Below are 24,960 nucleotides of genomic sequence, written 5' to 3'. Positions count from 1 at the left end.
GATAGCTTCCTACTGCATTTGAAATAAGAAATAAAAAGAAAACGATTATTTCATAATAAAAGAAAAACGACCTGTTTTGAGGAGGAAGAATGACAAATAAATGAAGAGTGATAGATATATTGATAAAAATAGAGAAGTAGATATGTAGAGAGACAGATATAGAGATAGAATTCTACATAGATTCTTAGTTGCATAGATATAGACAATTGCTTTCTTAAAATTAATATTTAGTTACACCACGGTTTCTCAATCTTTGTTGTTCATAGAGGGGTCGCAGATCAAAAAACTGTTTGGTGGCTCCCCTCGTGTAACGACATGGATATACACACCGATATGTATACGTATATACATAGCTGCAACACTAGTTCGAAAACGAAATATTTGAGGGAACTGGCCTTGCGTTTGGAGGGGGACTCACTATAGAAAAGGTGGTGTGAAAAAGGAAGTTTTTCGGGGAACGGCATTCAAGCACCCCCCCCCCCATTCCCTAATTGTGCTAAATCAAATCTATGATTACAGCAAAAGGAAAGAGTACAGCCTAAAAGTTGAATTGATTGAGAATTTCAGTGATCTGTTGACTGGTATAAAAAACCAGCTGATGTGTGCATCACATGACTTCCTTTTACTCCAATTTGATGTCATTTCCTCATTATTGGCAATTTTAATGTGATTCGATAGTTTACTCTCTAAATATCACCAAGAGTGACCAAATTGAAACCAAATTTAAAAAAAAAATTAAAAATCGGCAAATTTGACGCCAAGTTGGCAACAAAACTTGGCGACCAAAAGACTGACGAAATATCGCCAAGTGTCCGACAAATTATAACACCACTTGAGTTTACATCGAAATTAATAATGATTTCCCCCCAAAAAGGGGCAAAAGACCCCCTTAGGAACATCCGAATGCAACCAAAAAAGGTGTAAAACTAGACCCCACTAGGAGTCTACGTACCAAATTTCAACTTTCTAGGACATACCGTTTTTGAGTTATGCGAGATACATACACACATACGCAGATACATACGGACGTCACGAGAAAATTCGTTGTAATTAACTCGGAGGTCGTCAAAATGGATATTTCGGGTGTCTCTACGTCCCTAGGCATATATCCACGTGTGGTCGGGTCGAAAAAAAACTCAACATTCATTCGGGGGTGAGAAAAATGGAAATTAAGGCCAATTTTCAAGTAAAAATTTTTTCGCGAATACAATTCTTCCTTTTTTGTAAAAGGAAGTAATAATGGCAAAGCATAACAAATGAGGCAGGTGAGAAGCAAAGGCTTGCAAGTGGACTATCTTAAGTTTCGAGTAAAACGCGTTTAAAGATCAGACCCTAGGTAGGCTTTCATTGATTTTTTTTTTCTAAATCATGCTATACAGCAGCAACTACCAGGGCTACTAGTACAATCTCTTGCCCCAAGACAGAGGAGATGTTCACCTACCATTTGTACTGGGTATCTCCAAATTTTAAATTTTGCCACTTGCATCCCTTTGCTTCTCACTACCTCATATGTAATATATGGGGTTTCCAATCCGGTAATCCCGATCCTCGTATCATATTTAGCGGGATTGAACGCAAAATCCCGCGGGAGTTTTGATCCCGCAAAGATTTTGCATGCAAACGTTTCACAATTTTTGCCGTCAATGAAACGATTAGTTTTACAAGTATCATCTGAAGTTTTAATCACTTTCTTGTCTATCTGCAAGAAGTACAAGAAAACTATTTCATGTGATAAACGGTAGATTTACCATTCAAGAAAACAGTAAAAATAGAGTATATTTTTCTGAGAATGAATTAATGTTCGAGGTTTCAGTTTTCACACGTTCAACAATTGCGAAAATGCATAAAAATTATAATCCTTTTCAAAAACCACCCCTAAATATTGAAACCGAGAAAATTGGGCTTTAGAAGAAATTGAAAATGTGTGTTACAGAGTGAAAAATCCGTTGAAGTACACTGAATGCAATGTTGAAACGCTTCTGTAAACTTAAGGATTGCGCTCGAAACCTTTAACTTACTGAAACTGCACAATATTTTTCTCCGAAGAAGAAAGCAATGAACAGCGTGACATTTTTACTTCCTTTTACAAAAAAGGAATTATTGTATTCGCGAAAAAATTTTCACTCAAAAATCGGCCGTAATTTCCATTTTGCTCACCCCCGAATGAATGTTTAGTTTTTTTTTCAACCCGACCACACGTGGATATATGCCTAGGAACGTACAGACACCCGAAATATCAATTTTGACGATCCCCGAGTTAATTACAACGAGTTTTCTCGTGACGTCTGTATGTACGTATGTATGTCGCATAACTCACAAGAACGGAATGTCCTAGAAAGTTGAAATTTGGCACATAGACTCCTAGTGGGGACTAGTTGTACACCTTCCTTTCTAGTTGCATTCGGATGCTCCAAAGGGTATCTTTTGCCCCTTTTTTGGGGGGGAAATCATTGTTAATTTCGATGTAAACTCAAGTGGTGTTCTAATTTGGCGGACACTTGGCGATATATCGCCAGTTTTTCGGTCGCCAAGTTTTGTCGCCAACTTGGTGACAAATTTGGCGATTTTTTTAAAATCTGGTTTTAATTTGGCCACTGTTGGTGATATTTAGAGAGCAAACTATTGAATCACATTAAAACTGCCAATAATGAGAAAATGACATTAAATTGGAGTAAAAGGAAGTCATGTGATGCACACATCAGCTCGCTTTTTTTTGCTCTCTAACCTGTAGGAAGGGGCCTCCGTGGCTATGTGGTTGAAGCTTCGCCTTCAAAGCCGAAGGTCGTGGGTTCCATTCACACCAATGCCTTGGGTATTATTTCCTTCTCTTGTATTGTAAATCTTTTCTGTGTGTGTCCGGAGACAAGGCGCTTGACACGTTGTCCTCTATGTATGTGAAGCTGTTTAGCTTCTAAATAAATAACCTGTAGGAAGAGCCTGTAGATGTCTTTGTCACCGTGAAGCTAATAATATAAATGTGGGCGGTATCTTGAAAACCATTTTGGATGAATTTGCTGAGCAATCTTCAATATACGGCACGATTCTCAAAGAAGTGACAGAAACTTGGATGAAACACTAGATAGCTCGAATGACAGTGCGTACAGTACGTTAAGCTGCTCAAGGTTTTAATAGTCTCTTAAAAGTTGGAGGTAAAATTAGAAAAATTATTCAAAAACTTTTATCGAGATTTCGATCCAGTTAGCTTTTACCCCCCGATCTATGGAGTCAAATGCACTGATGTAATAACCAACGTTAATGAAGCTCAAGGCAAGTTAAATTGGATGGATAGAATAATACACAAATCAAACAGACATTGTTTTTGTACGAAATTCGAAGTTCATGAGCAAAAACTCTTGACACGAATGACCCCCATATCAAAAGAAAAATCTATTCTAGAAGGTGGTGAAGTTTATGGGGATCTGTTGCTAAATTTCCACATTTAATTAATCTCAGTAAACCCAACTGCAGTGGACCCACATCACGCGCTTTCATCAAGCCCATTGCTCTTTGCGTAAAAATCTTTTCCCATCCCATACGAGCGATGCTATGTTAAGACTCCATTGGACCTTTTAAAAATATACTTTTGCGTACCAAACGATAGTCGCTAATTGAGGTGAGACTTTAAAGTACTCTACAACTGGTGTACGGAATTCGAGATAAGCACTAATTCATGTAAAAAAAAAGCAGTCCTTCCTGAAAAGCACAACTTTTTCTTTTTGACATAAAAATTTACATTTTGGAGAATTAGGACAATCTCGCGGGATTAAGGAATCCCGCGGGACTGAGATCGGTGCGGAATTGGAAACCCTAGTAAAATTGTGAAATAATCATTCTAATACTGTCTGAACAATAGGACAAAAAAAATTTAGGAATACAAGTACTACATATGCGATTTGCAAAACATGCAAGAGTGGAATATAAAAGTATTTCTGATTGCTAAAGCAAAATTAATTTCTATCTTAAGTTCACCTACAAATAAATGAGCCTATTTTCCAGTCTACTAGCATTGGTTGTGCAACATTAATGTTCTTGTTCGCTCTATTTCACATTCGGAATAAACTCGAAATTAGTTTTAAAAATTTTTCAACAATTAAAACAATTCTCTAAAGAAGTTACTCTTTTTTAAAGAAAGAGAAGTGGGGGGGGGGGGGGGCATCAACTGCCATGAAATGAATCCCAATTCGTGCTCTCAAAATTGTAGGTGTTACATTTTAAAATATTACGTTTTAAATAAATATTTTAATCGAGCACATATTTCCAATAGAAGCAAGCGCAGGAGAAATAAAATGTAGAGTTGTAGAACAAAAATTCCTCTCAATTTATAATACCTCTTAACTGACCATTTAAAATGTACACAAAGGTATGAAATGTTTTTTTTTAAATAAAATTTAGTGCAAAGGCTTTAAATTTGAAGAAAATTCTATTGAAATAGAAGACCGTATATTTCATTACATACATAAGCCTGCCTTTCGAACATGCGTCACTTGACAAAAATTTTGTTTTCGAGGGAAACTGCAACGCAGCTAGTCTGATATTAAATTCATCACGTGACCGAGTCGAAAACATTAGCGAAGTTAATCCGGGGCGTACAAGCATCGGGCTGTCTGGAAGCAAGACAAATTGAAAGCGAATAATTGGACGTTATGTTTCTAAATTACCTCATTTTCAGGGCTTGAGTACTTTTTGGCACATACAGCTTCTTCCGACGTTCTCTCCAATCGTCCATGGCTCAGTTTCCTGACGGGGTTACACAGCCATTTCCTGTAAAAAAAAAAAAAAAAAAAAAAAACTATATTTAACATAAATCCTAAAAATGATGTCGCTTGTTTTCCACGAATTATACGTTCTCCCTCGTATCACAATTCAACTTATCTTCTTCCCTCACCTGGTCACAAGTCACGCTGTTTTTCATAAACATGTTATAAAAAATGCGAGATGACACTTCTTTATTGGACTCGGGACCGGAGGGCCTCGGGTTCGATCCTCGCTGGTCGAAGACCCACCGTCGTCATTAATGGGGACTGGGCGACGTTAAATATGCTCGTGGTCTCAATGTCCTCCAAGTGAAACGATACCTCTGGGGGTGCTAGTACTAGGTAGCTATTAGCTCTTGGGCTAGTTCAAAATTCTCACTAACTGTTCGATCCGGTGATGGTGCTGCCATCTATCGGTATATAAAATAATAGAGGCAAGGCACATAGTATGCAGTCCTGGACATAAAATACAGTTGAAGTCAGTTGTGACTCTTGAATAGAATAGACACTTCTTTACCCTCTTCCTCCCCCTTGTCAAATTGTTACAATTTGTTGTACAAGTTTTTCGCACCCCGAGCAGTTAAAAGCATGACATCCTTGGTAGACGACCTCTTACAAGGCCATTTAAAATGCGAAAAGACAGCTTATGGAATCGTTTCTCAACCGGTGGTTCGCGAACCCCTAAGGGTTCGTGAAAATTATATTGAAATGGCGGATTCTAAAATGTTCTCGGAAAAAATAATGAAATATTCAATTTACCCAAAAAGTTACGGCACTTTTTAGTTTACTTTCCGGTAAAAATGAAAAAAACATCAAAAAAAATTCATCTTAAAAATATCGCTAAAAGGAAAAAAGTCAAAAAGTCAAATCTTTTCTAGGACATAATAAATAATGTCCTAGAAAATATTTTGGCCTTGGGCGGACATCCACCACCTTTTCCATTTTCCTGCTACGACGTCATCAAAGATGGGGCCACGCGCTCTCATAAATGCTCATATCTACGTTAATACTTGACCGATTCGCATGAAACTCGCACATTTTTATACTATTTTGTCAGGTGCTAGTTTTTTTTCTTTTTTCTTTAAGTTAAGCGGTTAGAAATGTCCCATAAAAATAATTGAAATCATTTTTCATTTATTTTTTTCATGTTCAACCATCAACAGCTGATGGGTACTGCTCAAAAATGGTATTCAAGCAGTTGCTTGAGTGAAAAATATTTATAACAATTTAATAAATATTGAAGATTTATTTAATAATAAAACAATTTAATAAATATTGAAGATTAAAAATATGAAAAGTAGTTGGGTATTGAGATGGGGAAAATGTGTGTGTCTGTTCCCCCCCCCCCCCCTCCATTTTTTCGACTGAATTGTCCGATTCGAACAAACTTTTTTTTTTCTTTGTTTGAGAGATCTAGGTGCGGACACCTCATTCCCACATTTCACTTTTTGATTTGAACAGTTTTTTGTTCAATTTTGAACAGATCAAAAACACTTAACAAGAGTGCCTACCGGGAATGAATCTCAAAATAAAAACGAATATGCTTCAAACAAACTTTGTTGGAAACAGCTCTTGATGAAGACTAAGTATAGAAAATGTCATTTTCATTTGAACAATTTTTTGTTCAGTTTTTAACAGTTTAAAAAATCTTAACATTTGCTCCTTGTTTTACTTCTCTCATTCGCTTTTTATCAAGAAACTTAATTAAACTTGATGAAAGCATTAAAACATCTGTAACATCTTGAATTAACTTTCAACAAGTATTTTCCTAATAAGCGTAATATCCCCCCTCTGAAAATGGATACGCAATTATTTTCAAGGAGATTCATTCTTGGAGAGCATCTTAACGTTACAGGAAAATAATGCGCATTGAGTTATCCTACGATAGTTCAATTAAAAGCTAGTTTTAAAGATCACTCGTTAATTGAGTTCTTTCTCAGTGTTACAAATGAATATACCGTTTTGTAAAGAAAAAAAAAGCAATTCGAGTTTTATTACCATTTTAAACAACATATCTACGCGAAAAAAAGATTTTTATCATATACCTATCTGAAAGAAAAATACAGAAATAGAAAAATTGCAGAACCTGATTTAAGACTGAAACTGTCGGATATTGTGTCAAACTTTTTAATTTCTATGTTCCATCAAATAACCACAAATATCCTATTAAGAATTTTTTGTTCAAATTTTAGACATGCGGTAAAAACCAGTTGGTTTGTTAAAACACTTGTTTCTTTGAAATCAACTGCTATGAGAAATGAAAAGCAAACATGCTGACTACTTTCAACAGTAGGGGGTTCACGAATTTCTTTCGGATTTTACAAGGGGTTCGCAAAGAGAAAAAGGTTGGGAACCGCTGGCTTATGGGATGTAAAGATATCTGACAGCAGAAGCAAATTGTGTTCTGTTGTAACGTAGTCGCAAGTAATTTTTTAACCGGAAATTAGAGATCGTCTACAAATGATGTCACGTTTATAGGGAGGGGGGTTAGAGAAATTGTGAGTTTGTGACAGGAGAGACGGAAGGGTAACAAGTGCTAGGTCACGCATTTATTTAAATAATAACATGTTTATGTAACATAGCGTGGCTTATGACTAGGAGAGCGGGTAAGAAAAAGAGTGACACTTTGTGACAGAGGGGTGACGGGGGGTAAAACATGAATAAAAAAGGTGCGACTATGGTCACACAAAATCTGAGGCCCAGTAAAATGAAGTCAAATATTAAATTTTGGATTTGCGTCGAACGTGTTTTACGAAATCTTCTGCTTTTGCTGCTTATTTTAAACATTCTAAACAAACACAGAGTTACTTTCGGTATGATTATTAATTATCGATCAATAAACAATTCACCCATCCTAATTTCAATAAAGTGAAATCTAACACCATTATCGGTTCAAACTACTCAAACTTATTGAAAAATTGTATTGCGTTATTTTTTATTCATTTCGTCGTATTATGACACATTCAATCTTTTCAAAAAAAAAAAAAAGTTTGCAAATATGTTCAAAAATATAATAGCCCGGGATCTGACAGTACTTCTGTAGGAAAGTTTGAGTAGGGAGAATTTTTTCTCAAAAATGTTTAGTTATGTGTCCTAGAAAGTATTTTGGACTTGGGTGGACATCGGCCACCTGATCTATTCTCCTGTTATGATGTCATCAAAGATGGCGGCCGTTTGCTCTCACAAATATTCAGCACTTCTGTAGAAAGTTCGTGTAGGCAGAACTTTTTTTATCAAAATTGTTTAGTGTGTGTCCTAGAAAATATTTTGGCCTTGGGCGGACATCCACCACCTTTTCCATTTTCCTGCTACGAAGTCATCAAAGATGGGGCCACGCGCTCTCATAAATGCTCATATCTACGTTAATACTTGACCAATTCGCATGAAACTCACACATTTTCATACTATTTTGTCTGGTGCTAGTTTTTTTTCTTTTAGTTAAGCGGTTAGAAATGTCCCATAAAAATAATTGAAATCATTTTTTATTTATTTTTTTCATGTTCAACCATCAACAGCTGATGGGTACTGCTCAAAAATGGTATTCAAGCAGTTGCTTGGGTGAAAAATATTTATTTACCGTTTTCACTTAGTGGGAATTTACAAATCACCAGAACATTTGTTATTCGCCCCCCTTTTCTGCGACGGTCACAACCCACAATATAGCAATAGAGTGCGTTGTTGCTCTTTTAAGTATACAGTTATATGATGTGTAGTGAATGCAACAGAGGGTGGATTTTGAGAACGATAAAAATATAAGCATGTGAGGGCACACTAAGCAAAGGAGTTTGTAGCAGAATGGGAGATAACACAATATATCGTCGACACAGAGCAACAGTAAGATATCTGATCCCAGAAATAATACTAAGATATCTTAATGTTGCTCTGAGGCGACGATATATCGTCTGATAAAACGCACTCCAAGAGCTAACATATTCTGTTACTTATGTCCAAAGTTTAAACATCCGCCACGACTTTTCTAAGAAGCAAACTAACATATTAGATGCAGAGGTTCCATCAAGGCTTTGATTTATACCATAAAACAGTAACCCATTTGATATGCTTCCTAATCCATTACACAATCTATTAACAAAGTATTAAACTTATTTAAGACCGGTGAAGATATGTATCGTACACTACTCAAAACACAACACCAGTAAAAATCTCAAGTACCCACCATTCATATCCGTCATTTTATCGTAACAAAGCACAAAACTAAGGTGCTACTTAGGAAAATTACTAAAAAGAAGTCGAACAGTTCATCTCACTGCATCATGCAAATAGCTCAAGCTAATTCATATGATATGCAAGAATTCTTTCAGTATGAACTATATGAAGACAGTTCATCGTTTAGTAATAAAACCACAAATAAACTGCATTGTGAAAAGGGTTAGAAGCATCTTATATTAGCACCAGAGATGACAATTACACCTTGTTCATGTCTGACGAAAAAATCTGTTATATAGTGAACATCCTGAATTCTTTTCGAAAGGTTATGGAAAATGGAAAGAAAATCTTTGGCTAAGTAGTTTCTGCTTTTTCGTAAGATATTGCGAGCATCACAGAAAAAATGTTATCGCACTTTTCTTCTTAAAATATCTGAGACAGTGTAGAGACACATGTTTCAATACATGTCCAAATCAGCAGTTTTTTGTGGATCATCAAGAAAACTTATTTCACCGAGGTTCATTGCAAATATAGGCACAATGTAATACCAACCACATCATTTATACAAGCACTATGTAATACCTACCACATCTTTAAGGCTTTTTATGACAATGAAGAAGGTGAGGTATTGTACAACTGTACATTAGTGCTAAGTAGAAAGCAAACCACCCGGGATAAAATTTTTTGACAGTTAAGGAAGCAAATTTAAAAAAGATGATACATTCAACACATTCATCCCTGTGTGAGTATCCAAAAATCGTTCTTGTTTGTTCTGATAAGGACATAATGGTGTTTTTTTTAACTGGACTTCTCTTCATTAATTTGGTATTGATGCGCATTTGAATTGGCGATTCCACGTGACTTTTGGCTGATCATGATATTCACGGAAAAAAGTAGTAAAATGTTATGTTCAATGCTTCTAGCCATTCATGCACTATCTTGATCGGGTAACATGAGTTATTTTGGCACAGAAAAAAAAGCTACTCTTCGTCATAAATCTATGAAATATTTGAAGAATTTTGGTACAACATCTGACTGGAGTTGCATAGGAGAAAGTATTCAGTCAGCAGAAAAATAATTAGTGCAAGCGTACAAAGAGAGTTATTTTGTAGATCTTTACATCATCTTAGATAATGGCTGTATCGTCATGCAAAGAATATAGACACTGAGAATTTGTCGCGTACTAGCAGAAATGCTAAGGGTTGTGGACATGTAATTGCTTAAAATGTGCCAACTCTCCTGAACTTGTAAAGAAAATTGAGTAACTTCTTTCTCTTTCAGCAAGCGTAGTAGTAAAGGGTTACAATCAAACTGTAACAATATTTTAACATATACCTTTTAGATTTTATTAGATATTATATTTCTACTTACCACACTTTATATTTCAAATTTGAACGTGTTTCGACGTATTTAGTACACATTTTCAGTCTTCTCTTACTATTTGTAAAGAAATAAATCTTATATATAAAACGTGTATTAATTTATAGCAATAGTTAAAACACATTGCTATTCACAAAAACCCAAATTTCAACATACTGACCAAATTTTCAGTCAAATCGGTCAATTATTAACACAGATACAAACACTTATGGGAGCGCGCGGCCGCCATCTTTGATGACGTCATAGCAGGAAAATGGACCAGGTGACGGATGTCCACGCAAGTCCAAAATACTTTCTAGGACACATACTAAACATTTTTGGAAAAATAATTCCCCCTACTCAAACTTTCCTACAGAAGTGCTGTCAAATCCCGGACTATAAATGGCAATGAACGCAATCACTCTGACTGCAGACATTACGAAATCAGAGCTTAAAGTTTTAAAACAAGATATATGCATGCTTCCAAATTACAATAAATTATTAAATCAGTAATAACCTAGTAAGACCACAAACTTTAAAACCTAATAACCAACCTGCGCATTATCTTTAATGAGTTTTATTTGTAAAATCAATGTTTAACGATTTATATCTTAAATTATGCATTTAAGTCGCAGTATTAACTTTATTACTGACTTGGATCTTCCACTGCATTATTTTTCGATCATAAAATGCAAGTGCAAAAAACTAATTAGCTGCTAGATAATATGCTAAATAGCATTTCTTGCCCGGCAGCCGTTTTTGTCAATAAAGAAAAAAAAAACACAATACCTCATTAAAAACTTACGAAAAGCAGGAGCTTAGTGAGCACAAATCTTTAAAATGTTACGTTCTTCCCCCAAATTAAGAAAGTTTCCATTATTTCTGACATTTTTAGCTTCATTTTCTGAAAAGGTTTTTAAAAACATATGCATAAAAAAATAAAAGTATCAAAGATGCTTCAAATTTCATAAAAATAACTTAAAAAGCAAATATTAAAAATTAATTAGTTCAATAAATATTGAAAAATAAAAATTGGAAAGTGCGCTTTTGAGAAAAGAGGAAACGTGTGTCATTGGGTCTTTTTGGTCTGACTGATAACTTTTGGAGAATGGAATTAATGAAATCACACAAATCTTCAAAATGTTACACTCTTCCCCCAAATTAAGAAAGACCCCAATTGTTGTAAAATTTTTAGCCTGATTTACTGTGAAACATTTAAAACATTATGTTCCTCAATTCATTTGCACGAGTATGACATTTTTACCTATATATTAGCAGTTTTTTCCCGAAATTTTAAACTTGGCTTCCATTTACAGTCGAACTCGCCAATAACGAGCGCCAAGGGACCACGTTATTAGCTCGTTATAACAGTGCTCGTAAAAAACGAACTCCTGCCAAGAATCATAAAACACATGCATATTTGCTTTGTTGTTTTTATTTATTATTTTTGAACAGTAGCAAAGAAGTTGGCTATTTTAGTCATCTCTTGTGTTACTTTATTCGAGAAATACTCGTGGTCCAGAAAACATTGTTATTTGCACCCTGGCTTGGGATCAAAAGCTATTAAGTATGTTGACGACGGTTGTCCCAATTTAAACTTTCTCATATTTCTCGTTATCGTCGTCACTTTCGTTATTTCTTTTCGCTTCATTAGCTTGAGATTGACCCACAATATTCCCGAAAGTATATCTCGGATTTGATAACATCGGAATTAACATACATATAATTTTCAGATGCTTCTCTACTTCTCAAAATGAAAACTTGGGGTCATCATCACTTGTTCTCAGGATTTATTACTCATGACTAACTTTCGGTTCACTTCAAAATGTTAATAGAACTTTTCCAAGAAAGAATAAGTTGAGCTGGAAGTCATTAGAACATTTTGAACCTCAAAATATTGCTCGCTCTAAGCGGGGTTTGCTCGTTAAAAGCGAGTAATGCTCCCATTGACTTAACATTGTACCAACCAAATCCTGATTTTTTTTCGCTAAATCCGGGTCCTCGTTAAATCAGGGCTTGTCATAAGCAAGTTTAACTACTTAAATCTCCATATATTTGAACATAAGGAACCATTGTGCATAATATGAAGCATCAACTTTCCAGGGTTTTTTTTTTCGTGAAAAATAATGATTTGTACGTGTTGTGGGTGTGAACGTACGGTCACGCCCGCAATACATACTTTTTTTTTAATACAAGACAACTTTTTAGAAAATTGATACTTCATATTATGATACATGATGGTTGCTTACATTTGAATACATAGCAATTAAAAGACAAAGTTTAAAATTCCGGGAATTAAGTGAAAATATACGCGTAAAAGCGTCTCATTTGTGGAAATGGATTGAGCAATGCATAAACAGATGAAAATATCGAAGTTGGTTTCATATCTCGTAAAAATCGAAGAGAAGTCGAAAGTATGGGATATCAGGTATTTGAGATAGGGTAAACAAACGTGTCATAGAGGGTGTTGAAATAAAGAAAATAAAGAATTGGAAAGCAGACTTTTGAAGGGAAAAGTACCTCAAGGTCGTTCTGTGCCTCTGATCACTTTTAGAGAAATAATTGTTTATATCTTCGTCATTGAATACTGCAATAAGTAGTGTAGTAGTTACAGCGTAGTAGTAGTGTAAGGTGGATAATGCAACTAGGTAACTATAATTCAGAACTTTGAAAGACAAAAAAAAAACAGAAAAAAAAACAAGTGTTTCTCACGACTTGATGTTTGGTTCAGGGGGTTGACAATACGCTAGCACCCCTGTTAGTAAAATAAGAAAAAACACTAGAAATAAATTCGGTAAAAGTAATGGAATGAATTCTGAATATGCTTCAGACTTTCTCCTTAAGAACAGGAAAAATGTTTAAAAAACAAAATAATCTTGAAAAACATCATTTCAAGCCACTTATTTTTCACGCCAAAGTTGAAGATTAATTTTCCCAATGCTAACTTTCGTTTGAAAACTGAAAATTAAAAAAGGCAGAGAGAGAGAGAGGAATTGCGTGTAATTATTGCGTTACTTTCGTGCGTGCGTTACAAGTTATTTTAGAATTTAAAAAGTACATCCTTTTTTTTAATGATTTTTTTAACACACGGAAAAAATAATCAATTTTTACTTTTGACAAGAATCAGACATACAATGGAACTTGTACACTCAATGTAAGACTTAATAACGTCAGTGTTCAATCAAACTGACACATTACACTGTTAAAACTACAGGTTGCATTTGGCACCTTTCGAGGGTGAAAAGCTTGTTAACCAGCGGCACTTTATATACGGTGCTGAAATTGCACCTTTAACACGGGTGAAAAACTGGCACCCTTAACCCAGTGTGCACCGCGGTGAAAAATGGAACCCTATATCTGAACATTGGCACCCTTTCTGTTTTCTGTTGCTGACCCCCCCCCCCCCCCCGGGGTAGTGTGCATTTATGGGTATAATTGTGTACATTATTATTTATTGATTTGAGTTATAAAAAAATTTATACGGTGGCTTTATACAGGTGGTAGTTTAGAAGTGTTCATGACTTTAGTTTGTCTGTTCGTGCACTAATTTTCGTTCATCCACTTTGATTGTTCAGTAATTTTAATATGTTATTGACATTTACTGCAGCACGATCGTACCGAAAATGAAGAGCGTAGGTACTATTTGTAAATCATTTTAACGCGAACAATAAATACTCCATTATATTGCAATCATGAAAAAAAAAATCGTTTCATAAACGTTCAAAATTTTAATCAAGAGTAACATATTAATACGTACGTATATATGATTCGACATTTGAATATCCGTATAAAATACAAATAAGCACTTTTTTCAAAGTGAAGTCTTTCAACAAATTAAAAGGCAAAACAAATTCCAACGATCTATTCCTCCTTACTAGAGTGACGAAAAAAGCTCGGTCATTCGCTTCAAGCAATAACGCTGACTTGAGATAATAAAAATTCAAGACGGAGAAGGAATTTCTTTTTCGGTGCTCTTCTGTTTTGTTTATACGCAGCATCGTTAGAATTTCCGTTCACTTACTGATTGCATCACATTGTTAACAATAAATCTCTTAGTTAAAAATCCACAAGATCCCTGACAATATACAAGCAAGTAAAACCACATATTCAAAATTAATAGTTGAACTAACTTTTCAAATATCTAATTTAAGCGTTTTAATTATTAAATGTTACTTATCCAGTGCTGATAGCTATTTTAAGGTAAAATGTATGCATGATAGAAATAGCAAATGTATATAACAGCAAACTGAAGAATCAAAGTACTTTGAAACACTTTTAAGATATGTTCGGAAGCCTTCAAAGCTACACTATAATCAAATGCCTGTACTTACGCGAAATTTTGAAGAGTAAATAGCAGAAACCTTAATTTTAATTCAATTTCGTACTTCGTTCAATGTGTAAGAGCAGCTACGTTGTTACTGCTTCGTCCGCAATTGATTGTGGTTGAACGATGTTAGAGCGCATGCGCTAACGTGTCACCCTTGCGTTTAGAAGGTCCGTCTTTACATTTATTAGCGTCATTCACTTTGTTCACAATTCCTAGTCTACATTGCACCCTGAGGCACCGTGTTTTCACCCCAGGAGCCAAATAGCTTTTCAGAGGCACCCGTAGTTCTGACAGTGTACAGTCAAATTCCGACACAACAAACTCGCAACACACCGACTTGAGAGAACGCTCCAACCAAGAGTTCGGTTCACTACATCCGATTTTTCAAATAAAAAAAATCAGAATTCCATAAGAGATTTCTATAATGAACATCTTTTATCACGCAATATTTCCATTAGTAATTTGGGCAATAAATAAAAATGTTAGTTATAACTAAATTATACTCAATGATAAGAACACTAAAATATGAATGAATGCTTTTTTGTATGCAAAGATGATAAAATTAAGATTCGTCAAGATAGTGGCTTGGAAAGGGAAAATTCCAGGCAAAGTGAGGATGGGCTTTCCCCACTTTCTAATGTCCGAATAAATGGAACTTTTTCCTCTACACAAAAAGCTTTTTGCTTACCCAGGCTGCCATGGTTGTACCGGAAAATTCACAGGATTATCAGCAGTTAAGATAAAAACTCAACCTAAAACGCATGAATGACCATGTCCTTGAAAATTCAGGTAGCTGAAAAAGGGATCCGTTCCCTCTTTGGACAAACAGCTGCTTTATTAAGGGTGCAATAGGTGTGAGGAATGGGGTTTGAGCAAAGATATTTCAGCGAAAATGACGTAAGACAGAAGATGGTGCTTTTAGAGAGAACAGTTGATAAGGACCGTGAACGTCACTGGGACAAGTGCAAAGAAAACTTGAAACCTTAGAAATTTTTAGATTGCTACTATATTAGATCAATAAATATTGAAAAAGAATAAATTGGAAAGCATACTTTTGAGAAATATGTGTCATAGGGTCTTTAAATAATGGAAAGTAAAAAATGGGATATCAGGTATTTGAGATAGGGTAAACGTGTCATAGGGTGCTGAAATAAGGAAAAATAAAGAATTGGAAAGCAGAATTTTGAAGGGAATCTAGTGTTTGGGGATCTTTACAAGCGTTTCATTTCGGACCAATTCGAAGGTTCGCTACAAACTAGAGGAGCGTTATATCCCGGATTTAGCTAAAGTGAAGTTCCACTGTATTACAAATACTGATAAACAAACATTTCACTGAGTTGTTCGATTTTAAAATATTTTCGTAAATATACTTATTGGTATTATATTACAACAAGTAAAACAAATCCTCTTAGTATTAAACATTCGACTATCGTTGAGTGATTAAAAACCTAGCAAAGCACACGGAAAACCGAGGTAGATAAACCGACACAGGGGAATGCAAAGTAATTTCACTCTAAAGAAATTTTATGAATCAAGCGAAATTGATTCTGACGTAAATGTCCTTCGTCGCTTTCGTTATTTAAAGCATTTTATTAAGAGCAACTGAATAAATAAAAGTCATAATGAAATGCGTACTGGTTCAATACAAAAATAAACAACTAAATAAATGAGACTCGACAGCATTCATTTTAAAATTTTGTTTAAATTACGATTAAACATCAAGAACGTATAAGACTTATATCTTCCTTATGAAATATTAATTATTCGAAGGAAAACAAATTTATTTCTCGCATTCTATTTTTCTGACCTTTCGAAAATTTGATCAGCGTTTGCAAATAATGCAGGAGAAATAATATTGGATAAGGTTTAAATTGTGTCTCAAAGAACGAGGGACTTTTCATAGCGACGCAAGATAAAAAAATTTTTAGAGAATAGATTAATATTATATTGCATTTTATATGGACCAGATATTCTCAATGAAAGACATTAGCCAGTAGTATAGCGGTTAAAAATATTTCCGACAGCGCTGACTACCCGGTGCAAAACTCGACGGCGGGTTTTCTGTGCTGAAGTAACAGTTATATTTTTTGTTCGATTGCATATTGAATCGATTGTTTTAGAAAGGACCTAAGTCCAATGGATTTCCGTGGGACTTACGCTCCTTTCTGAAATAATCGATTCAATTATGAAGCCACTCCAATCGACACTTTCGTTCCATGTTAAAACAACGTTCAATATCGCACTAAAAGAAATATAATTTCAAAAAAAAAAAAACAAGTGTTACGAAAGTCGTTCACAAATTTTTAAAAAAACTTTATCTCGATAATTTTGAAGTGATAATTAATCGATATTTTAGATTTTCAAAGCTTTAACTCAATACCGAAAAAAAGGGACGTGTGTGACATTTACTTCCCATGGAGGTAAATCTCATATCTCATTCAATGTCTCATTAGGATTGGGGAAAAAGAAAACAGTTTGCTTTTTTCATCACAAATCAACATCTTCTGTATTGTTTTGTGAGATGCTACTGCATTTAGGGTTCTATTAAGATATCGGGAGGGCGAAGACCAAATGAATTTTAGGCGCCTCCTCCCTCCTGTAATTCAATTTCACAATTTCAGTCATTTTAGGTCGCCTAAAATACGCGGCCCTAGGCCACGGTCTAGATCGCCTATTCAGTAATCAGACCCTTACTGCATCCTGCGTACTTGCAACGGGTTCATTTTTCAACACCTGTTCTCGCTAATGTACAGATATTTTGTCTCAAGGATCCATTCCAGAAAAAATCGGTAGCATTCTGCTTCGGATTGACGTCATTAACTCCTCCTACAAACCGTCTCCGTTTGAAGATCAACTCTGGGACGGTTTGACGCAGGAGTTATGACGTCAATGCGAACTAACTCATTCCAGAATCTGCAGGATAAGACTCCTTTTCAGCTGATTTCTTAAGGATAAGACTTCTTATCCTGTGCTGTATTGGGGGTTATCCGGATGGTGTAAACTTTCTAGAACATTTAGAAAAGTAGCGTATACCCTCTGCATTACGCGTCTATTGTTCTGATCTAAATCTCACCATTTATTCCACATTATCTTCAATTAATATAGGGAATTGTGTTTTATAAAGATTTGTAATCGATCATTTATAAAATGAACTTAAATGTTTTCCACGAATAATTTTACGCTTTGAGGGAGGGAGAACAAGAAGCGTGACGTCAAACATATTTTTTATGAAAATATGCTTGGGAAAAGCAATGTACCATGTGTCAAGGGAAGGAGAGGGAGTAAAGTGAAGTACTACTCTTTGTGACAAAAGAAGGAAGTGGGAGTTTAATTACAACCCTTTAAGAAGTTCGGCATTTGTCTATTGCGCGATTACATACGTAGTAATATTTTTAGTCAAAACGCAACAAAGGTTGGATGAATCAAAAGATTTTGTTTTTCACATTTTGCAGGAATCAATTTGGTCCTTAGCAAAAAATAAATAAAAAAAGGAAATTATGGTTCTGTTCTACAAATGATAATGTAAGGCTGTTAGCTTTCAGATGAAACTAAATTCAATCATGGCTTCTGAAATTTTCAAATATCTCCGTCTGCGTTTGGAATATGCAACTTTACTGAATTAGTATTACAAGCTAATACAAGGAATAAAATTTAGATAATCCATTATAAAACGTAAATCCCATTTTCTCCCCAATCCTCTTACAGCTTTAACAAATAACTCGGAAGTAAAATCCTAGTTGTGGGTGCTAAAATCTGGAAAGCCTACTTTTATTGCATGAATAATAAATTAATAAACGAAAAAAGTGAGTTTTAAAGGAGATAACATTGCTTTAATATCATTGCAAAAGTAGTATGAAATGACACATTTGCCTCTTTTTTTAGATAAAATAGAAGAAACCCTCAAATACTTAATATCAAAGTGAAATAACTAAAAATATCGGAAAGAGTTAATATCTGAATTTTGTAAAAATATAGAAAACTAAAATACAAGCGTCAGATGCCCAAATGTTAGAACAATAAAAAAGCAAAAAAAAAAAAGAAAAGAAAAAGAAAAGAAAAAGTGGATTTTCTTTTTTTTTTATAATGAAAACATAATTAACCTCTGTTTTACGATTTACAGAAAAATAGGGACTCCCAAAGTGGGTGCCGCGGCAAATAGGTAACCATAAGAATATGGAGGCGAGCGATGCCGCGAATTGTCCACGTCAGAAAATTTAAAAAAATAATAATAATAATAAGACGGATTTCTTTTTTATTTTTATACGTGAGATTAGTTATATACTTTAAATAAATTAAAAGATTAGAGTTAGCAGCTACTTTCCAAATACTACGATATGGAAACTAATGTTCATATTGTAGTTAAAAATTTTAATTGTAATTAATTGAATGTGAAATACTGAAAAGATCATGCTGATTTTTAAGCAATTTTAAAAGGACAGCAGGGTCAATCCATACAGGCTCGACGGATGGGTGCGCTCGACCATTTTTAATTTTTTTGAAACTCATTTCCCTAAAAGCTGTATATGAAAGATGTTTAAAAGAGCTTTTATTTTTTCTCTAAACTGGATCTTTGATTTTTTAGAAGACATCAAAAGCGGTTTTCGTAGTCAAAAATGGGACTTTTAGACCTTTGCATTTTGGCCAAAATATATTTGAATTACATTTATAGCAGTTAATTTTACGCTTTGATGTTAAAGTGCATAAGATGATAGTGTTACATGCTGAGTTACGTGGCTGTAACTTAATAATTAAAATAATGGCAACAGGTTAAATTTCAAGGTCAAATATAAAAATTTTACTCATTTCAAATGGGGATAACTAGCGTAGGAGACGGAAACACAAAATGAAATATGGCAAAAACTAATCACTGGAACCACGCTAATAAGAAAATGTAAGTTTTGCTTTGTGTTTGTTTACCCTTTATAGGTTACAGCCCCTCAAAAATCGGAAAAAATGACGTTTTTAGACCCTTGTAAACCAAAAGAGGATGGAATTAAAAATATAATTTTTTGGCCAATTGAATATTCCATTCAAGTACTATGTATGTTATACATATTGTTTTGTGTATTTATTTTTTAAAACAACATACAGGTCTTTGAAATTGAGTAATTTTGCTAGTTAATTCACACACTAAAACAGAAATAAAAAATTTGAAAATTTCATTGCACCTTCTTAAATTACGTATATTGTGCTTTACATAATATATTGTGCCGAGAAAACACATTGTAAGTACAAAAATAATTATTTTAATTTGATAACTTACGAAATATTTGTACATGAATGAGTAATTCATACTTGAGTGACAGCTTAAGTAGTTAATGTGTAGACTGTACTGATCAGGGGCGGCATTTCAACATTTCATTTGGGGGGTCGAGTTTTTTAAACATGAATTTTCTCAGTGTGGAATAAAATGCGAGTACATTTTTTTTAAGTAAGGTCATTAAAGAAATTCAAATTTTAATATCCACACTTTTAATTTATTTTATAGTCAGCTATAACAGAAAAGATCTTGATACTACCGTTTCTAAAGTAAATTTTTAATGCACGATTTTTGGAATCCAGAAGAAGAGGAAATCTTGGTACTATATTCCGTCAATATCCAGCAGCATGCTCTTGGCAGTATAGCTGAAGATGAAAGTCTCGCTTGTTCCATCATGCACCAAAAAAAAAAAAAAATCTCTAACCTTCTGAGACACGAAAATGATCTTTCACAGTTAGCTGAGTTGATTGGAATCGGTGAAAAAAATAATTGAAGCTACAAAGTCATGTTAGAAAACGCATCTTTAAAATTTTTCTCTTTAAAAAAAAAACCATGCAAGTTTAAAATTTGTGCTCTAGTCTTCATTTTTCATCAGTGAAGTACACTGGCTCTTCGCAAAACAATTCTTTTTGCTTCGTTCAACAACTTTTACTTGTAACTGAAATATTTTATTTATCTTGTTCAATAACCTGCACATATAATATTGAACTTAGATTTATCACTAAATCTTGTGTTAATTTCATTAGAAACTGAATGAATCTATTATTTGATACAAAATATTGAGTCAATCATTTGACTTTGCATCATCATGTGGATTTTTGTCACTTTTTTATTTATTTATTTTTTAATATGTCCAATAAATCCAAATTAACAAGAAGCTCTTAATAGGAGCTCGATCAAGAGTTCTAGCTTTAACTTTTGAAGACCATTTTGTACCTCATCCAGCAAAAGTATCTGTTGATGCACGAATATTTTTCAAAAATAGCGTGTCTTTTGTAAGAAGTTTCCATGAAAGTATACAATGTATTGAACTGCTAAATATGCCTCTTAACAGGAGGAATCAATGTTCACTCACTAATTGAACGTATATTTAAAACATGAGCGCAACAATGAACTCAAAATACCAAGAAACTTCTCGTAAAAATCGGGCCAGTCACACTGCACTGCCCTTTCACATTGGAAGCAGAAGCATCATCTTAACACTGCACTTACAAGTATGAGGCATATAAACCATATGAGGAAATTTCTTCTTTAGTTGAAACAAATTTATTCTCCATCTATTTTTTTATTATGAAAGTTCTGGAAATGATTCATGAATTTCAAAGTTTTTATCCAAATAGCGAAAAACACTTGCTCGTGGCTGGACAGGTCTCGAGTTTCATCAACTTTTACTAAAGATCATCTGCAGATTTTTTTTTTTTTTTTTTTAACTTCCTATTGCATATGATCACTGATTTGCGCGTTAGGTAAATTGAATTTCCTGATTTCTTAATATTCTGCGCAAAATATTTGGGGGTGCAAACGCCCCCTCTTGCTCCCCCTATTTGCCGCCCCTGGTACTGATAATCTACACATTTTCAATAAATACAAACATACTCTCTGTACAATAACTTATGTAACTTGCCTAAATACATGCAAAAAGAGTATCTACATAGTTGAACGAAAAAAAGGGCGTTTTTTATTTATTGTTTGAGTGTAGTTTTAAGAAAATGAACTCACTAGTTCTGGTTGTGACACAATATATGGCGTACTGAAATACTTTACTCAAATACACTACAAAAATAAAAAGAACTTTTAATTTATATAATCACGAAACGGATGTCAACTTGAGAACTGAATGGCATTTCTATGCAGTATCACATGGTAATTGAAAATGGTAACGGAATCAGAGGAACCGTAAAAAGAATTGATACTAAAACTAGCTTACAAAGAACTACTAGAAGTCACATTTTAATTCCTACAGAAATGTATACCTTCTGCATTTTTGCTACCAAACATTGCATGTATCCTTGTGAGCACTCAGTATATTAAGCTTGCTGAAAAAATGCTGCAAGAAAGGTTTAACTCTGCAAATAAAATTCCCAATACAAAATCTAATCACTGCTTTATGCCACCCTATTTAAATATTATCACAGTAAAGTTATTGTCCCCTAGCAATAGGTATGAAGAAGTGCGTTACTAAAAAGACTTTCAAAAGAAAATGCCCATTATTGTCAAAAAGGTTATTACATAGCTTGTGTTGATCACTAAATTTAGAACCCTTGTCACTGCCTTGGTCCTGTTACAGTTTCAAAGAATCAAATTATGAATGTGCCTTGGTACAGCATTCCAAAACTCCATATACTTGAGTCACTATTACAACTATATGACTACTATGTGAGTTCATTTTCTAAAAACTTCACTGAAACAAGAAATAAAAAACGCACTTTTTTAAATTTAAATTTTGCATACATAATGTTTTTGCATATGTTTAAGGCAAGTTACATAAGTTAATGTACAGAGCGTATGTTTGTATGTGTTGAAAAATTGTGTGTGTGGATTATCAGCACAGTGTATAAATTAACTACTTAAGCTGTTAATCAAGTGTGAACTACTCATTCATGTCCAAATATTTCTAAGTTAACAAATTAAAATAATTATTTTTATATTTACAATATGTTTTTTCAGTACAATACACATAATTTAAGAAGATGCAATGAAATTTTCATACTTTTTATATTTTTGTTTTAGTGTGTGAGTTAACAAAGCAAAATTACTCAATTTCAAAGACCTGTAACTTTTTTACAAACCATATACACAAAACAATATGTATAACAGGCATAGTACTTGAATAGAATATTCAATTGGCAAAAAAAAATTTTAATTTTAGTTCCATCCCCTTTTGGTTTATTCGTGGTCTAAAAATGTCACTTTTGACATTTTCCCGATTTTTGAGGATCTGTAACCTATAAAGGGTAGACAAACACACAGCAACAGTTACATATTCTTATTAGCGTGGTTTCAGTGATTTGTTTTTGCATGATTAGTTTATTGAAATGAGTAAAAATTTTACATTTGAACTTGAACTTTAACCTGTTGCCATTGTTTTAATTATTAAGTTACAGCCACGTAACTCAGCATGTAACACTGTCATCTTACGCACCTTAATGCTGTCATAAATGTAATTCAAATAGATTTTGGCCAAAATGCAAAGGTCTAGAAGTCCCATTTTTGATTACGAAAATCACTCTTGATGACCTCTAAAAAATCAAAGGTTCAGTTTAGAGAAAAAATAAAAGCGGTTTTAAACATCTTTCATATGCAGCTTTTGGGGATATGAGTTTCAAAAAAATTAAAAATGGTTGAGCGCACCCATCCGTCGAACCTGTATGAATTGTCCCACAACCAATTAAGGAGAAAAAAATATATTTTGTGAAAAACCGCTTGTTCAAAATATTTTTTTTCTCCCCTCCCCCCCCCCCCCTCCTTTTTCCTCTCTTTAGTCCTTCAAATCGATTTTTAAAACATATTTTCGACTCTAAAGCTTAGAATCTCTCTTTTTCTTCTTTTGACTATGAAGAATTTATTAGCTTCGTGAGGTGATGAAAACTGTTAAAGTGTCGAGGGAAAAAAAAAATCCTTGTACATCAGGTGAGAACACTATCAGTAAGGTGTATCGAGAAAACTTTTTTGGAAATTCGAAATTTTAAGTTGATAAAAAGTAAAAATTGGGCGAGATGAAGCCTACGAACCCAATTCTTATTCAAATCATGCAGCACAAGGTCTAAATGTTATATTTTTCTATACATATTTTATATTAAGGAAATTATTCTAAAAATTTCAAGTTTTACTGATGTAAGCAATGAAGTCGATCCATTATTATTGAAAAAGAAAAAACTTTTGCTCTTATGCAATATTTAGGTCTCCCGCACAGTACTGAAGAATAGGGATTTTTAAAGTTTTAAGTTTTCATTATGAACAAATTAATTTCATTGAGAGGAATGAAAAATGCTTCTGGCACTATTTCTGATGGTTCTTGTGTAAAATGGCCTCCTGAATCCAAATAAGACCACCGTTTTCCCCTATCACCCACCATTTTATGGAAACGGCACTCTCCTATTTTTCTTCAGCTTTCGACAATTTCTTTGCGATAATTTTTATTTGGAGAAGAACATTATATTAACCGTTAACATTCTTCTAGGGGGCTAGAGAGCTGGGGGGTAACGCATGAACATTTGTACCAAGTTTATTTGTCTTGTTCATTTTCCATGATGATCTTTATTAATTTTTGGTGTAAAATCAGAGCATCGGCTTCACCCGTATGAGCTCCAAAACCGAAAATATGTTCATGTTGCAAAATAGTTGAAAAAAAATTTTTTTGGAAAGCCGTCAACCGTGCCATACGAATCGCATCACAGATCTTCAGTTAAGATGCTTACATTCACAAAATGTAATTAAGACTGGAAATGAAACTAACTGTGTTCATAATATAGAATTTATGTATATTTATATTTTTGATTTCGTATTGAGTTTTCATGTTCAGTTCTTGTAATAAAATGCTGCTAATCAGGAGTTTGCAAATACATTTTTTTCACGAGAAAAATTATATTATTATTTTGTAACTATTGGTTTTAAAATATGTTCTTCTAGAAACTATTTTTAATATAAGTTTTACTTTTTTTGAATAAAAATTATTTGCATTTTTTTAAAAATTATTATACTATAAGAAAATAATTTTAATCCTTAGCAGCCAATGATTATGTTTTTTTACTTTTCAATCTTTCTAGCCCTTCAAAGGAATGCTAACGGTTAATTTGAAGCGCAAAATCCCCGCAAAAAAAAAAAAGTAATGGCAGTGAAATTGTCCAAAACTGAAAAAATAGGAGGCGCCATTGCCAAAAAGTGGTGAGTGATAGAGGAAAACAGAGGTCATATTTGGACTTAAGTCATTTTAAGTGAGAACCAGCAGGAATAGTCTCAAACATTTTTTATCTCTCTCAATGAAATTCATTTGTTCATACTGAAATATTTATCTCTAATTTTAAAAAATATTTATTTTTGAGTACTATCCGAAGACTTAATATTGCATAAAAGCAAAAGTTTTTCAACAATAATTT

The 24,960-nt window shown here is 33.8% G+C and overlaps 1 protein-coding gene across 3 annotated transcripts in view; it reads right to left on the bottom strand.

Moving 5' to 3' along the window:
• LOC129231759 (triple functional domain protein-like) overlaps nt 1–24,960 on the bottom strand; it is a 211,426-nt gene that overhangs the window by 78,326 nt on the left and 108,140 nt on the right. For all 3 annotated transcript variants that reach the window (XR_008581286.1, XM_054866126.1, XM_054866127.1), the window contains one exon: nt 4,659–4,761. Coding sequence is in view for 2 of the 3 variants with exons in the window: in XM_054866126.1 (XP_054722101.1) it covers nt 4,659–4,761 (103 nt within the window). In the remaining variant the exon portion in view is untranslated. The remainder of the gene's footprint in view (nt 1–4,658; nt 4,762–24,960) is intronic.

This window comes from Uloborus diversus, chromosome 10, assembly GCF_026930045.1.
Source record: "Uloborus diversus isolate 005 chromosome 10, Udiv.v.3.1, whole genome shotgun sequence".
Classification (NCBI taxonomy): Eukaryota; Metazoa; Arthropoda; class Arachnida; order Araneae; family Uloboridae; genus Uloborus; species Uloborus diversus.
This window is presented reverse-complemented; position numbering and strand designations above follow the sequence as displayed.